The 17622-nt window shown below is 38.6% G+C and overlaps 1 protein-coding gene across 2 annotated transcripts in view; it reads right to left on the bottom strand.

Annotated features, from left to right (window-relative positions):
- epg5 (ectopic P-granules autophagy protein 5 homolog (C. elegans)) overlaps positions 1-17622 on the bottom strand; it is a 126414-nt gene that overhangs the window by 72185 nt on the left and 36607 nt on the right. For both annotated transcript variants that reach the window (XM_072252453.1, XM_072252454.1), the window contains exons 14-21: positions 14984-15148; positions 9723-9845; positions 8845-9104; positions 7451-7591; positions 6089-6233; positions 3125-3322; positions 2665-2775; positions 1728-1850 (exon numbers count right to left, since the gene is read on the bottom strand). In XM_072252453.1, the coding sequence (XP_072108554.1) occupies positions 1728-1850; positions 2665-2775; positions 3125-3322; positions 6089-6233; positions 7451-7591; positions 8845-9104; positions 9723-9845; positions 14984-15148 (1266 nt within the window). The remainder of the gene's footprint in view (positions 1-1727; positions 1851-2664; positions 2776-3124; positions 3323-6088; positions 6234-7450; positions 7592-8844; positions 9105-9722; positions 9846-14983; positions 15149-17622) is intronic.

Genomic DNA, 17622 nt, shown 5'->3' with positions numbered 1-17622 from the left:
GTCTTTTCCACCCCCAAATGTCCAGAATCATCATGAAGTGACTTCAAAGCAATCCTCCAATACTCCTCAGGCAGAAACAGCTGGCAATGCCAAGGTCAGTCTGGGGTTGATGTGACCCGGTATAAGATCTGGTTCTTTAACTCCAACCAAGGACATTCTCGCAGTAATGGAGGCACCGAAGCATGCTTCATCTTCTCCGCCTGAGCCATGTCTCCCTTTTCAACCATGGACCAAATAGTGCCACTGCCCAGATCATCTCGCTGAGCTGCTGCCACTTCCCCAGAACTCAATTCCGGCAGCTGATTTGTCTTCAGAGCAGTCAGGTTACAGTAAACTTGGGGTATGGCGTCATCAAAAGCCCCCAATTGATCCACTGCTCGCTCTGACCTCTCCTTTTCCTCTACCTTCACGGTGATAGCAAAACGACAAATGGCCTTCACCCCTGGGGCAGGAACACTCTCCCACTCCTCGTCCCTGTCTAGTTACTCATGTGCCCTTCGGGACAAAGCATCTGCATCAATATTCCTGCTTCCCGGCCAGTACTTCAGGCTGAAATCATAGGCAGACAACGCCACCAACCACCGATGGCCTGTGGCATCCAGTTTCACCGAGGTCAGAATACAAGTTAGGGGGTTGTTGCCCGTCCTCACCTCAAACTTGGCCTCACAGAGGTAGTCACTCAGCTTATCCACCATCGCCCATTTCAACGCCAGATTCCAACTTGTGTGTGGGATAGGTTTTCTCGGAGGGCAACATACTCAGGCTGACAAATGCAAGGGGCCTCAACCCAGTGCCCTGATCCTTATACAGGACGCCCCCTAAACCCTCTCAGCTGGCATCCATGTGTGGTACATATGGCAGTCAGGGGTCTGCAAAAGCCAGCACCGGCGCCTGGGTCAGCAGCTCCTGCAGCAACTGAAAGGCCTCCTCACATTTTGCATCCCACCTCGGTCCAAAGGGTTGCGATGGGCAAAGATACTCTCCACCTTCCTGTCCTTTTCTCCCCCTCCCTTTCTTCCCCAAAGGAGAGTAACTGCACAGAAGCTGATTCAAAGGGTGACTCACTTTCGCGTAGCCTTTCATGAACCTCTGATAGTAACTACAGAACCCGAGGAACGAGCGCAGAGCGCTCACAGTCTGGGGTCTTGACCAAATGGTGACTGCCTCTATCTTAGCTGGATTTAGCTGCTACTCTACCGTGAGACAATGTGCCCAACATAGCTAACAGATGTTTGGCGGAACTGGCACTCGTCCAGGGAAAGTTTTAACCCTTCAGCTTTCAGGCGACCCAGCACCTTCAGCAGCCTCACTTCATGTTCTTCCAAGGTGGATCCAATACTATGAGGTCATCCAGATATACCAATACCTCAAGCAAGTTCATATCTCCCACCGTCTTCTCCATGACTCACTGGAAAATTGCAGGAGATCCCGAGATGCCCTGGGGCATCCTTTTGAACTGGAAAAGTCCCAGGGGACATATAAATGCCGTTTTCTCTTTGTCGACCTCACTCATGGGGATCTGGTAATATCCAGTTCTCAAGTCCAGCACATTGAACCACTTCACAACCCTCTAGTCATAACCCAAACATTGCTGCTACAGAGAAACCATTACCTCAGCAGTGGAACATTACAGAGAAGCTATTACATTAGCAGTGAAACCTTAAAGCTTGTTACACTTATTAAACTAAATTATGTATAATTAGCTAACACAGTAATGGAATACACACCTTTAAGGCTTGATCTGGAGTTGCTGAAGAATTGCTAATTAATTCAAGTTCCATAGACCTACGGAGTTGGGAATCTTCTTCAAAAATTGCCTCCATATTGAATATGATCCAGGAAAACCACACCTATAAAATAAATACTTCCTTAAAAAAACTGGGTTAATATTATACTACTAAGCAAATATTCAGACTCACTGTTTTACAAATACTTTTTCTTTGCAAAAGTTTGCACTCTGCATTAGGCTCTAAGAGAAGGATGAGTGAATTAAATCTTAATAAGGTGGTCTAGTAGAATATTCCTGACTTAAGACCGCAAAGTTATTTAGTCATACTGGAGAAATCTAGAACTAGGGGGGCATAGCTTCAATATAAAGAGGTCAAAGCTTTGATATAAAGGCTTCCCACCATCAAGATGCTGCCTCAAAAAGGAGGCGTCCATCATTAAGGACCCCCACAACCAAAAACATGTCATCTTCTCATTACTACCATCAGAGAGGTGGTCCAGGAGCCTGAAGGTACATAGTCAAAGTTTTAGGAACAGCTTCTTCCCCTCTGCCATCAGGTTTCTGAACAGACAATGAATACACAAATGCTACCTCACTATCTTTGTTCTTTTTTTGTACTTTTTATTACATATATTTTTATTATAATAACAAAGTCATATTATAATTAAAAATTAACTTAAGCAGCTTATGGTCAATCCATAATTTCATGACTATTGAGGCTGTACCAGGGCATGCAAGATAATTTGATCCTGACCACTCAAAATCATTACCTTTGCCAAAAGTAATCAGGCAATCTTAACTATAGTGAGGTACTCATATCTCAGCAATACACAAATGTTCAGAACACTCCCAGCAAGTGAAATAAAGGTGGAGTATTTAAATGAGTGGTAAGCTTCTATGAGTGAAAACTTCATGGAGTTATTGTAAGCATATACCTCAGTTGCAGAAGCATTGCCTTCAATAAATGATGGTGTTACGTTGCCGGCTAACATCCAGTTCATGAACGAAGTCAGCAATCCACGATCACTATGGTATCCAAGAGCATTCTAAACATTTGGCAATAAGAAAACGACTGATAAAAATTACACCATATATCTGGATAACAGAACTTAACTGTAGCAGATTTTACTAACATTATACATTTTTAAAAGGGAGGTACAAATTGACATTAAATTAATATTCTCAAATCAAATATTTTAATAACCTTGTGCATACTCTTGCAGTGTAAATGCTGATGTTAATATTTTAAAATTAAAAGCACCAACAGATGGTTAAAACTGTTCTAATCAGTTGGCTGTTCTATTTTTTGTATGAAACCAAATGCAAGTTTCAATTTTGATTGAATCAATTCTAAGTTAGGTTACTTTATATTTGAATATATAATTTGTAAGCTACCTTGTGTAGTTGGTAAAGTGACTTTTGCAAACAGTCTTCCTGTCGGTGAAGAAATGCAGTTTTGCATAGATTGTCCATCAGAAACAAAACAGTTTTGTCTCTGTGCCACAAATGCTGATTCGTCAAGATGTGAATCCAGAATTCCAAAACAACACCAGCTCCCACTCCGCCTGGTTTACTGCCTTCCACAATATGAGTCTGTGAAGATGAGCATTGTTTAATTTCTTTTAGAATATTGCATCAATTCAATGACTAAAAATGCTATCTGAGGAAAAAAATATTTACATGCTGAACATTTTGCTTTCTTAAATACACAACCATAACTCAATCTTTTGAAAATACAGAATCAAACATCTGTGAGAAAAGACTTTAAATATTGTGCTTCAAACCACCTCAAATAATTCTTCAAAAACATACAATGTTAAATAGTTCAGAAAGAGAATTAAAAATGGATCTATAATTTTTTGTGCTGCCCAAGAGAGTTCTAATGGGAAAGCTTTGAAGCCCTTTGTGTTTAAGATAGACATATACTGGGATCTATAGTGATGTCTATTGGACTATGATATCCTTTTGACTTCAGGTGTGCAATTGCCTGCAATGCTTTCAAGTTTACCAGGTGCACAGGCCATAGCTGCATAAATAGACCCTAACTGGAGATTAACGCTAGTTTCTGTGTTGCTAAAAGGGCAACTGTCAGAGTTTGTAAGTGAGCCCTCATTTATGGACATACAAACAATGTATACTAGCTATCTTAACTATTTATATATATTGTGTTTCTTTTATTATTTATTATTTACCTTCTTGTGTTTTCTTTAGTGCTAAATCAGATCTGGAGTAACAATTATTTTGTTCTCCTTTATACTTGTGTATTGAAAATGACATTAAACAGTTGCCTTTTCCTTAAGCTACCCTAACCTCCTGTCAGTAATACCTGCCCCCGCCACTCCCCATGCTCCCCTCCACTCCATCCAAATTCCTCCTTAACCCATTCCAATTCTTACTCTGCACCTGTACTCATTCAAGACCTGGTGTCGGCAGCTCTAATGGCAAAATACTTTGGGGTCTGTCCAATCATCAATGCGTCTACAATGCATGAATGAAGAATTGCATCCCCATATTTTTTAAACTATAAAAGTTCAGCAGGTACAATACACCTAATTAAAAAATGGAGATGGAGAAACATAACAAAGTAACTCCATGTGTGATAAAAAAAATGAGAAGAAAAAGCTCCAGTCTATACTTTATTATCTACCTTAACAGTTAAACACTAATGAGACTTACTGAATCTGTGAAATACATCCATACAAATGGTTAATCTTTACAAAAAAGTTGCTTCAGTTGATTTATCACCTCAAAACATCAGAAAGTGGGTTTTTGTTTGTAACCATTAATTATGCAAGATTTGTTTTTGACTCCAAAAATCTCCGTCAACAGATTACAAAGAGCAAGATGCTTATCTTTCATTAAAATGCAATACAATGGATTCCGATTAATTTGGATACATGAGGACCAGTACATTTTAGACCAATTAAGTAGGCACCCCAATTAGCCAAAGTTTCATAGAAATAAATAGTTATAAAAAAGACAAACTGAGTAACAAACTATGTATTTAAATGAAATACATGAAGTAGAACACTAGCAATATAAAACTGTATTAGCTCCTAATAGTTTTCAACAGATGAATTCATCCAGTATATGCAATGAACAAAATCGGCACAGATACCGAGTGCAGATAATGGATTGCCTTCATACAATACTATTGACAATCTTCATTAAAGAAGATTGTCAAACCTTCAAACTCTTTGTAGTTCCTAATTTGTAGTGAAATAATTTCATTTTCACTCCCAGCCATTTCTGGCACCTCAAAGTCTGAATGCTTGAACCCACAGTGAACAAATCAGTTCTGAATTGTCTTGTTGCTTATTTCTCAGGAACTCTGTGTCAAAAAAAAAAAAAAAATCACTGCTTTTTGTACAGGAAAAAAAATGGCTGACACTATTAGAAAAACAACTGGCTCTAAGCATGGTGTAGCGTCTAACACAAGGACGCTTGGCTGACATTAGTTACAACCTGTTCGGCAACAGTTTCCCACCCCAATTAAGTGTCATTATGTCCCAAATAAAAGAAGGGAATACCAGAAATTTTCTCCATTAGTTTGTGTTTTTTTAAAACAAGAGTTGTCTCAAGTAAGTGACAGCCTCGATTCACCAATGACCCAATTAACTGGAATCCACTGCAATGTACTTAGATCTACTGGAAACCAGATAATTTAAGTTGAGTGGAATACTATAAGGAAGGCTGATTTACAGGAGATCAACCAGTGTCAGTGGCTGTGGGGAGGGAGACAGAAAAAGAATCAACATTTCAAGTTAATGTTCTGATGAAGGGTCAATGTTAATTTTCTTTTTCCCTCTCTCTCCTCTCAAATAATCCCTGACTAATGAGTATTACCAGCATTTTGAGCTTTTATTTCACATATGCAGTACCTGCTGTACTTATGCTCACAGTGTTATCTTAACATCCTGTAAGAGGCAGATATGCCAGGTACAAGCAGAACTAGGATAGTGTGTCAACCAAAGGGGGGATTAATTTGTGCAAATCAGTAAATATAGTACTTTACAAATATCATACTTTTATTCAAATCTATTTAATCAGCAATACAGGAACAATCACAAAACAGTCAAACCAATTTATGTAATCTTGACTGTCTTACTGAACAATATTAAATAGAACCTAAAAAAGCACATCCTTTAGAGATCCGTTAACAGAAGAATTTGCACATCTCCAGAGTAACAACACTTCAAAATGCACTTAATTGCTCATGAAATGACATGGGATGTCCAGAGGCAATGAACAACATCACGGAATTACAAGCTTATCTTTTAATATGATTATACTGTTTAATATGATGTATTTAATAATTTTCACTGTTTTAAAAAAATATAATTAATGTGCCCTTCCTACCTGGATCATACTGTTTAATAATTTAATGTTTTCACCGTAAGTGATGCCAGTTAAATGTTGTGCTACTTTCTGAGTCATTTGCTGAGTCATTCCCTGAGGCGCAACACTGTCAGTCTGCAGAAAAAGCTGCAAAGTCAATAAAAACCTGGGGAAGATAGAAATGAATCACAGTGAGTTTTCTCCATTTCCTAATCTTAATTGACGATCACACAGTTCCCATAAAATATTACTGTAATATCATGAAGAATACAGATGGAAGAGTTAGTCATTTTTGTCTTTAAATATTCATATGCAAACACAAATTGACATGAATGACATAACCAGCTAGTCTACTTCACCATTTAAGTATATTTTATTATTCCTGATAGTGGGTGTTAGAACATATTCCGGACTTAGGGTGTATAGCAAAATAATTAACTTCAGCAACCAATCTTCAGATCTGAATATAGACTGTAAATTAAATTTAAAATACAGCTCTGGACAGTAAGTTCCTAGAGCTGTGAAATGCAATTAATTGGAAAACCAGACAATGTTGATTTAGCATTCATCTCGGGTGTCTTTGGTGTGGTTGCGAAGAAGGAGGTGTGAAAGTTATATGTAATTCAAAGGAAGGATTGGAGATGCATTGTAAATATAGAATTGTCCTTTGATCTTTAGCATACAAAATTTAGCAAAATTGGGTTAAACAGGCCTCTTCTTCCAAAAGGGTCTCAATATGACGCCTGCTGCCTCATTTTGTCGAATAAAAGACTTTCATATCTACCAGCTGCGTTTCTCCTGTGCCTTTGTTCATGTTACAACAGTGAGGTCTAAGATGTGTGCTTTTATAAGCAATGCTGTTGTAAAACTTACCAATTTTTCATGACATTAATCATGTCCATGAATTGATTTACTGGAATGGAGTTCAAGGAGAAAAAAGAACTCCAATATTTATGATAGTATTATTGCATTAATTTGTGTCATAAAGGGTTTATTAGGGCATTAACAATTCAGATTTCAAATAAACATAAAATGTAAGAATATTAGTTTCCATACTTTAAGCACATTAAATCTTGTTCAATGCTTCTATGGAAAATTATTAAAAATTCCTGTAATTCTGAGATCTTAATGGTCAAATAGTAAATAAGATGGACTAAATATTTGTACTTTACAGAAATTATTACCCCTAGTTAGCCTGCAATATACAACAATCACTTTTTTGAAGCTATCAACTGCCTCTCTCATCTTTTGACATTGTAAAGTGGCCTTAATGCATTTTATAAACTGTTCTTGAGTCATACATCCTCAACAAATATCTTTAAAGAGTACATCATGATTATTAAAATTATTTTTCAGCACAATATAAAGTAGCTTTTACTCAACTGTTCATTTTTCAGAAGATAATATTGGCATGGGTAGAAGATTGGCAAGATCTTATCTAATACATGAACTACTGCTTTAAGACACCTTGACTGTACCAGTACTTCCAGAAGAGCTATGCCTTCAGAGCAGAACTTGTCAGTGCTAAATGGAAAAAAATACAGAATCAGTAGAGTGTAATACTAATTGCACATCTTTGAATAAAGTATAGCAGCATATAAAGCTGCCATATGAATTTGTTTAAACAGTAATAATGCAGTAATTGACAAAAGGCCTTTAAAAACTTCCATTACACAGGTGTTACATTTTGGTTCAGTAGCCATGGCTGCTGTATAATTTGTTATCTGATAAACGTCAGATATAGAAACATGAGTAATTCTCCAGTTTATATTAATAGAACACAATGACATAATTTTCATCTTTCACAAAACACTAATGCACAGAATAGTCATATATTGATGTGTTTTTTGTAAACACTCACAAGTGACTTTCATAATAAAGAACCTACACTGCAGTGTACAGCAGGGCTCTAAAACTGCTCAATGCATCACCTGCACCAGCCTACCCGTCATCAAGGACACGTATACAGAAAGGTGCCAGAATAAGGCCAGAAATATCATGAAGGATTCCACCCACCTTGTTTTTGGACTGCTTGCTCCAGTCCCATCAGGGAAGATGCTACACCCACCTTGTTTTTGGACTGCTTGCTCCAGTCCCATCAGGGAAGATGCTACACAGCATTCACGCCAGGGCTACTTCAAAGTCCTTTCTCAAGGCCCCCACCACCCAGGTCATGCTCCCTCATCAAATACCCCCACCACCCAGGCCATGCTCTTCTTGCTGCTGCCATTATCAGGACTGGTGAAGGGTCTCAGCTCAAAACATCGATCGTTTATTCTTTTCCATAGATGCTGCCTGGACTGCTGAGTTTCTCCAACATATTATGTGTGATGTTTTTTCACTTGTTGGTCTCCAATGATGAATGACTTAGCAAATCCACTGACTGGATCATATCACCTTATGCCAAAGAATTAGGCCATTTAGTCTATGAAGCTTCTGCTAGCTTCCAAATCAATTCATCAATCCCATTCTTTAATTATTTTCCTCAAACTTATCTGTTCTCACATCCCTATCAATTCCTTCCAATTCGCTTCTCAATCAAGTGTGCTAAGGTCTGTTTACCTACTAGCACGTCTTCGGGATAGGGGAAGGAATGAGACACCTGGAGGTAACTCATGCAGTCAAACAAATAGTTACCTGAGGTTAGAATCAACCCCAAGGCACTGGGTCTATGTGGCAGCAGCACCATCTCTGCCACTATGAATAAAGAGAAATAAAGTCCTTGTCATAACTAATTTTAAAATCTAAAATTTCTAATAGTTTATAACTTGACCTACCTGTGACCTATCAACGTTATTGAAAGCGCAAGATAACAACCAATAGGAACGCCAGCTTTTACAGCTTTAAAGAGTGGATGGAGGGCTGGCGACTCATTCATTTCTGGTGCAGTGGAGGAGTTACTGATAGGCGTCCAGCCCTGGTCACTGCATGGATGGCTACTGTGTAGCTTCAATCTGACAACCAATTCCCATGCCCAGTGATTAAATAAGGCCTCAGGAGTCTGGTTCAGGCGAACAACATTAGTTAAGTAGGATACCTAAAATTAATACAAATACATGAAAATATTAATAATCATTAGTTCTGAAAATCTAATAGTTTAGTAACCACTTATCTTTTAACAGAGGTATAACGATAATTTACCACTTTAAATTTAAATACTTCAACATATACAAGGTTAAAAACTATCATACTTCAAGAATACTTTTCAAAGAATCTTTTAGAACATTTTTGGAAGTGAATGACTACATTATAAATGGTCCACTTGCATGGATACATTCTTCACTAATTCGGATTTTCATCATCTTCTCCTGAGCCTTCACTTCCGCCGGGGCATAGGCTGCCAAAAGCAGTTCACCAGAGTTCTCTATCCTGGGTCGGTCTCTCAAGTTCTCCCCAGGGGTAGCCCATTCTCAAAGATCCTTCCCCAGATAAGGTCTTTGGAGCCTCTCTTAGCTTTTCTGTAACTCTGGGTTTTCACGAAATGGGGCTGCTGGTCTCATGCCTAACTCTCCTACTTCTGCAGCTGGGCTTGGAACTGTCCATGGCAGAGTTAGGATTTTCATCATGTTCAAGTATTTTTGCCAAATACATGTAACAGGGAAAAAAAGCAATTACATATTTTACAGCATTATCCAACAAATGATTTCCCCATTACCTGCTTTATGCTTTCAGAGATAAATCCACTGTAAGGTTTGTCAGTGAGGTACTTCTGATATGCTTCTAGAACCATTAATGCTACTTCAGTATGAAGGGAAGGATCAAGAGCAAGTTTTGATTGCTGGAAAATAAATCACAATATTAAGACAGGATATATAGTTTTAAGCATCAGCTACCACAACATGGCCCCACTGATAAGAAAACTCACTTTACTTTTATTTAATTTCCCCTAACTGAATTAAATTTGATAAATTTTGCTTTTTTGGTTACATTTGAATGAACAATATAAGCACCATTTTTGATAAAGATATGTTCTACAGATTTGGTCTACATTGTTTTCTTCAGTGTTGAAAAGTGGCTGATAATTCTGTTCACAAACAAGAGAAAGTCTGCAGATGCTGGAAACCCAAGCAACGCACACAAAATGGAGGAATTCTGAAGGGTCCTGAGTCCTGATGAAGGGTCTCGGCCTGAAACGTCGACTATACTCTTTTCCAAAGATGCTGCCTGGCCTGCTGAATGCTTCCAGCATCTTGTGTATGTTGATAATTCAGTTTATAGATGTTGCCTGACTGCTAAGAGGTTCTAGCATTTTCAGCTTCTGAATGATTATTTTTCCAAAATCTGAAGGAATTAACTTTAAAGTGGCTGCACAGGTTTCTTCCAGGTGCTCCGGTTTCCTCACATAGTCCAAAGATGTACTAGTTAGTAGGTTAGTTGCTCATTGTAAATTGTACAGTGATGAGACTAGGGTTAAATAGATGAGTTGCTGGGCGGAGTGGCTTGTTGGATCAGAAGGGACAGTTCCGAGCTGTAACTCTAAATAAATAGAATAGAGATTCAATGTCCTTCAGTAGTAGGGTATGTTATTGCTTGTGTTTCTGGGCCAAGCCAGCTTTTGGGCTTCAAAATAGTAGTAGCAATAATAATAATAATGATAATAACTTACAGAGCAATTTTCATATAGACAATATAATTCAAAGTGTTGCAAAGGGATGAACCGCAAACATGAAACTAAAAGTTTAAAAAACCATGAAAGTAAAAGAAAAAGATGTTAATTAAAAGCACGGTTAAATAAATAGGTTTTGAGCTGACATTTAAAGATGTCAACTGAATCTGTACCCTTATTGTTTTAGATAATTGAATTTCACAGCTTAGGAGCCATAGTTCAAAATTGGCTGACCTGCCAATTATCTTTTGAGGGAGATTGTTTAAACTTAAGAGACCAGCAGCAGAAGAGCTCAAGCAGGATTATTAAATAAAAACTGTTCTGTGATGTACTCCAGTCCTAGACCATTAAGCGATTTAAAAATAAGTAAGCAAACTGTAATAGGAATACTAAAAGATACAGATAGCTAATGCAGAGTAGCCAGGACGGGAGTGAAATGGTGCCTCATTCTGGTTTTAGTTAAAAGTCCAGCAGTGGCATTCTGAATGAGTTGATGCTCGTCATTAGTTTGCTTAAGAAGGCCAGTAAAAAGTGCATTGCAGTAATCTAGCCTATTCAATATAATAGCATGAATTAGTTTCCAAGTATCAATATGTGACAGAAACAGGTGCACCTTTGCAATATTTCTTAAGTGTAGAAATGCTGCTCTGATCACTTCCTTTACGTGGGATTTGAAGTTCAAGTCTGAATCAAGGATAACACCCAGGCTTGATACTTCTGATTTTACAAGGAGAGACAAGTTCCCAGGTTTATCTCTTCTGACTTTGAAACTAACCATAATTACTTCAGTTTTATCTCAATTCAGTTTTAGGAAATTACTGCTCATCCATTTGTTTATTGCAGCCAGACCAGAAGTCAGAGAAGATGGGGTGTTAACACCATCAGGCTCAACCGAGATGCACAATTGTGTGTCATCTGCTTAACTATGGCAATCAAGTTTATGCTCTATAATTCTAAAAACACAAACACGAGGAAATCTGCAGATGCTGGAATTTCAAGCAACACACATAAAAATTGCTGGTGAACACAGCAGGCCAGGCAGCATCTATAGGAAGAGGTACAGTTGACTTTTCGGGCTGAGACCCTTCGTCAGGACTAACTGATAGGTGAGAAAGTAAGAGATTTGAAAGTGGGAGGGGAGGGGGAGATCCGAAATGATAGGAGAAGACAGGAGGAGGAGGGATGGAGCTAAGAGCTGGAAAGTTGATTGGCAAAAGGGATACAGAGCTGGAGGAGGGAGAGGATCATCGGACGGGAGGCCAGGGGAGAAAGAAAGGGGGAGGGGAGCACCAGAGGAAGATGGAAAGCAGGCAATAAGTTATTGTGAGAGGGACAGAGAGAGAAAAAAAAGAGGGAAAAAAAGGGGGGGGGGAATAAATAAATAAACAAGGATGAAGGGGAGGAAGGGCATTAACGGAAGTAATGCTTCCAGAACGAAACGGAAGTGTTGCTTGAATTTCCAGCATCTGCAGATTTCATCATGTTCGCTGACGATCAACACTGGCGCACCTCAGGGGTATGTGCTTAGCTCACTGCTCTACTCTCTATATACACATAACTGTGCGGCTAGGCATAGCTCAAATACCATCTATAAACTTGCTGGCAACCCAACCATTGTTGGTAGAATCACAGGTGGCGGCGAGAGGGCGTACAGGAGTGAGATATGCCAACTAGTGGAATGGTGCTGCAGCAACAACCTGGCACTCAATGTAAGACAAAAAAGCTGATTGTGGACTTCAGGAAGAGTAATATGAAGGAACACATACCAATCCTCAGAGAGATCAGAAGTGGAGAGAGTGAGTAGCTTCAAGTTCTTGGGTGTCAAGATCTCAGAGGATCTAACCTGGACCTAACATATCGATGTAGTTATAAAGAAGGCAAAACAACAGCTATACTGTATTAGGAGTTTGAAGAGATTTGGCATGTCAACAAATACACTCAAAAAATTCTATAGTTGTGCTGTGGAGAGCATTCTGACAGGCTGCATCACTGTCTGGTATGGAGGGGCTACTGCACAGGACCGAAGGAAGCTGCAGAAGATTGTAAATCTAGCCAGCTCTGTCTTGGGTACCAGCCTACAAAGTACCCAGGACATCTTTAGGGAGCAGTGTCTCAGAAAGGCAGTATCCATCATTAAGGACCTCCAGCACCCAGGGCATGTCCTTTTCTCACTGTTACCATCAGGTGGGAGGTACAGAAGCCTGAAGGCACACACTCAGCGATTCAGGAACAGCTTCTACCCCTCTGCTATCCGATTCCTAAATGGACATTGAATCTTTGGACACTACCTCAATTAAAAAGAAATATACAGTACTTCTGTTTTTTTATGTTTCTTTTCATCTATTCTATATACTTAATTGATTTACTTGTTTATTTATTATTATTTTTTCTCCGCATTATGTATTGCATTGAATTGCTGCTGCTAAGTTAACAAATTTCACGTCATATGCTGGTGATAATGAACCTGATTCTAATTCTGTTGAGCAGGAATTTAAAATGCTTCTTCCAAATCTGTTTTATGGTGTCATCTTCCTTGAGGGGACTACCCAAAGGACTGGGGTCCATAGCCTGTCCTCGAAGCTAAAAGTTGCTTTGCATCTTCTTTCAGTCTGCATAGTGGATCTTTCATACCATCTCCACTCACCAGTGTTTTCTCATTACAAATGTATCACTGGATCACGACCAGTTTTGTGGATGGCTTTCTCAGGTTTATGCTCAAGGAGATCATGAATCTGAGTGTATTATATACAAATTATTCCTGGCTCCATGATTACATGAAATCAACATCCTCGGAGAGCAGACTTTAGCTGCTCCCAGTGTACCTCGAAGGAGATGTTATCTATGGTATTAATTTGCTCCTGTTCACTGCAAAACTACATCTTAAAGTTCTACTTCTGCTGTCCTAGATCTTTCGGAGCTGCAACATTTAGTCAGCCCCAGATTGCCTTGGTGCTATATAACTGAGCATCCATTTTTAGTGGTTTTCAGATCTGCTCACAGACCGTAATGAGCACACTGCTTTGGTCTCTGCTAAGTCGAATAATGTCCTCTGCAAAGTGCCAGTGCTCAGCCCTGAGATTCTCAAATGACTGCCATAACCGAACGCAAGTGCAGGGATGATAGGTGCCCACTAGGTGGGGTGGGTAAGTTGCACCAAATGGCTACTTCCATGCTGTACAATTCTATGACGAAGCATTTAACAGGAAACCCTGTATTAAGTGAAGTGTTGGATGTATTTGAAGCACAATCTAAACTTGTTAAGTATATTTTAACATGCAAAATTTCCAGAATCAGAATCAGGTTTATTATCACCAGAATGTGACATGAAATTTGTTAACTTAGCAGCAGCAGTTCAATGCAATACATAATCTAGCAGAGAGAGAAAAAAATAATAAATAAAACATAACAATAAAGTAAACCAAGTTATGTATATTGAATAGATTTTAAAAATGTGCAAACAGAAATACTGTATATTAAAAAACCTGAGGTAGTGTTCAAAGCTTCAATGTCCATTTAGGAATTGGATGACAGAGGAGAAGAAGCTGTTCCTGAATCAGTGAGTGTGTGCTGTCCGGCTTCTGTACCTCCTACCTGATGGTAACAGTGAGAAAAGGGCATGCTCTGGATGCTGGAGGTCCTTAATAATGGACGCTGCTTTTCTGAGACACCGCTCCCTAAATATGTCCTGGATACTTTATAGGCTAGTACCCAAGATGGAGCTGACTAGATTTACAACTTCCTGCAGCTTCTTTTGGTCCTGTGCAGTAGCCCCTCCGTACCAGACAGTGATGCAGCATGTCAGAATGCTCTCCATGGTACAACTATCAAAGTTTTTGAGTGTATTTGTTGACATGCCAAACCTCTTCAAGCTCCTAATAAAGTATAGCCACCATCTTGCCTTCTTTATAACTACATCGATATGTTGGGACCAGGTTAGATCCTCAGCAATCTCGACACAGAGAAACTATGTGTTCCTTCGTCTTACCGTTCCTGAAGTCCATAATCAGCTCTTTCATCTTAACTGACGTTGAGTGCCAGGTTGTTGCTGTGGCACCATTCCATTAGTTGGCATATCTCACTCCTGTACGCCAATCAACAAATTAACAGTGACTTCCGCCTGTGTTCAAATGTAGCAATAATTCTTTGTGGTTTGAAGGAGCATAGATCAGTTTAAATAAAACTCAACCTCATATCATTAAGAAAAATGCACAATCCTAGTCAGTTAAACTAATATCAGGAGAATCTATGACAAAGCTTTGTCAAGCTGTTAACAAAATGTAGTTTTCTGCCTTCCACTCAGTTTAACATACCTGCCCATCAACACCCCAGTTCAGTCCTTCAAGTATGATGCAAGCCAGCTTGTTCTCAACAGCAGATAAATTGTACTTCAGAAGCCAGCCATGAATTACACTCATTTCAACTGAAGTTATCTTCCACAGGTGCAGTGGAAGTTCTTTAAAGAGATACAAGGAAACCTGCAGCAATAAGAAGTCCATTACATTCTCATCCGACAGAAGAATACTACAATTTTAACATGCACATTACTTCTCCAAAATTATGATTGGATGCAGAAATCAGTAATTTATATCCCAACTCTGTGAATTACACCAATATTGCATAAAGACATCATAAAATATATGATACATTTCTATTCAATGTTCCCTTTACGTTTTGTCACAGCTGTGCAGACTAACCATTGCTCTGAGCTAGAAATTTTTACACAGCTCGCAAAACTGCGCGGTACATTATATATTAAAAATATTCCAGCTGTGCGATTCCAAAGGCTACTGCGTGGTTGCGTACTCATGTAGCTTGAGGGGACAGTGTTTCTATTCCAAACAACCTCCTTTTAATGATAATCTTGTGAAACCCTTAAAAGTGGCAATATTGTTCTGCCCTTTTACTTACATTTTATTTTTGAATTTATCATTTGTTACTTAAGTCTGTATGTGACATTGAATATCTTATAGACAAGTAATAAATGATAAATTCAAAAATTAAATGCAAGTAAATGGGCAGTATAATAGAAGTCATTACAGCTGCAGAAACTTTGAAAAGAAATGATAGTGCAACTTGTTTGACGAAAGTGAAAACTGTATCATCTGAAGTACATATATAACAATAGAAATCACCAGCTGCTACTTTGCTTAGGCAAAATATTGAATGTGTTCTGGAACTATTTTATCAATTTTTTTTAGTAATAGTCTGTTGTCCATATATATTAGAATTAGAGTCATAGAAGTACAGCATAGAAACAGGCCCTTCAGCCCATCTAGTCCATGGTGAAACCATTTAAACTGCCTACTCCCAACAACCTGCACCAGGACCTTTGCCCTCCATATCCTTACTATTCACATACCGGTCCAAACTTTCCTTAAACATTGAAATCGAGCTCGCATGCACCATTTGTGCTGGCAGCTCACTCCACACTCTCATGACCCTCAGAGAAGAAATTTCCTCTCATGTTCCCCTTAAACTTCTCACCTTTCACCCTTAACCCATGACCTCTGATTGTGGTCTCATCAAGCCTCAGTAGAAAAAGCCTGCTTGCACTTACTCTATCTATACTCTTCATAATTTTGTATACCTCTATCAAATCGCCTCTCAATCTTCTACATTCTAACGAATACAGTCCTAACCTAGTCAATCTTTCCTTATAACTCAGGTCCTCCAGACCTGGCAACATCCTTGTAAATTTTCTCGGCACCCTCATAACCTTATTTACATCTTTCCTGTGGGAAGGTGAACAACACTGCACACAATACTCCAAATTGGAAGTAAAATTTATTCATGGGGCAGAAATTTTCATGCTAGCCTACTCATTTATTTATGAAGAAAAAGGAACATAAATGCATATTTGTGGTGCCTTTTCACGTGCAAGTGCTGAACAGGATGTTGCACATTTTCAGCTCTCTCATTTTCCTTTACACAGAGGCTTTGTTTTCCTCATGGTACCAAGACAAATGAGAAGCAAAATAAAAGCTGCATCACTTGAGGCTGCAGTGCATGCAATTCCTTTTGCTCCCCCCCCCATCTTGACTTCCCACTTCAGACTCCTGCGCTTTATGAGATCTTCAGCTGTGAACCATGCAACCAGCAATTACCATCAGATTGCTTAGTCACCTCATGTGGAACGTCAAGTGCTAGCAAAGGAGAAGTTTCTCATAATGAAATGCTTAATGCTTTCAGAAACGAACAAGTTGTAAATGTTACATTACTCATCTTACTTCAACATATTTCCTGTTCATTTTTTAAAATATATTTTATCTATCAATATCTCTTTCAATCTACTCCAAGGCTTTAAATAGCTCATCTGTTGCTGAAACATTCTTCAATGATTATTACTGTTGGAGCTGATAATTACAATGCCAGCCTCCCACCACCCCCCACCCCTGTCACATCTTCTACCAGGTTAAAATTTGAGGTTATTCAAAATCTTTTCTTCTAATAGAATAAATTGCATTATCATATTCCCCCCTCTGCCCAGTATTCCACACTGGATTTCTCTGAGCAATACATTGATTATAAAATACTGATCATTATTTTCTCCCTCCCGCTGTTGGTACCTTCCGACAATGTTCTCAGATCGCTTCCTACTTTGGCTTCTTACATATCAAGTTTTAATTGATGTATTAATAATGGGCATTTGTTCAACAACATGGCCCCAAGATCCAGACATGATTAAATTTCTCAATCTACACCTTTCTCCTCTTTATTTAACAGCTTAAAATCTTCTTGAATGAGAATCAAATTTTGTTTGAAAACATTCTTATGAACCCCTTTTAGTACATTTTAGTAGCTTAAAGGTGGTGTATAAATATGACCTCTTACTCCACACGAAGAAATAAAATGAAGACTTCTTTATCTTAAAAAGAAATTTTAATTTGTATTAATCCATTCTGTCAAACAGCAGTAAATTAAGTTCCACCAACCAAACAGATCAAACCAA

Source organism: Mobula birostris, chromosome 3 (assembly GCF_030028105.1).
Source record: "Mobula birostris isolate sMobBir1 chromosome 3, sMobBir1.hap1, whole genome shotgun sequence".
NCBI classification, from domain to species: domain Eukaryota; kingdom Metazoa; phylum Chordata; class Chondrichthyes; order Myliobatiformes; family Myliobatidae; genus Mobula; species Mobula birostris.
The sequence above is the reverse complement of the archived record's forward strand: the minus strand, read 5'-3'. Positions and strand labels throughout refer to the sequence as shown.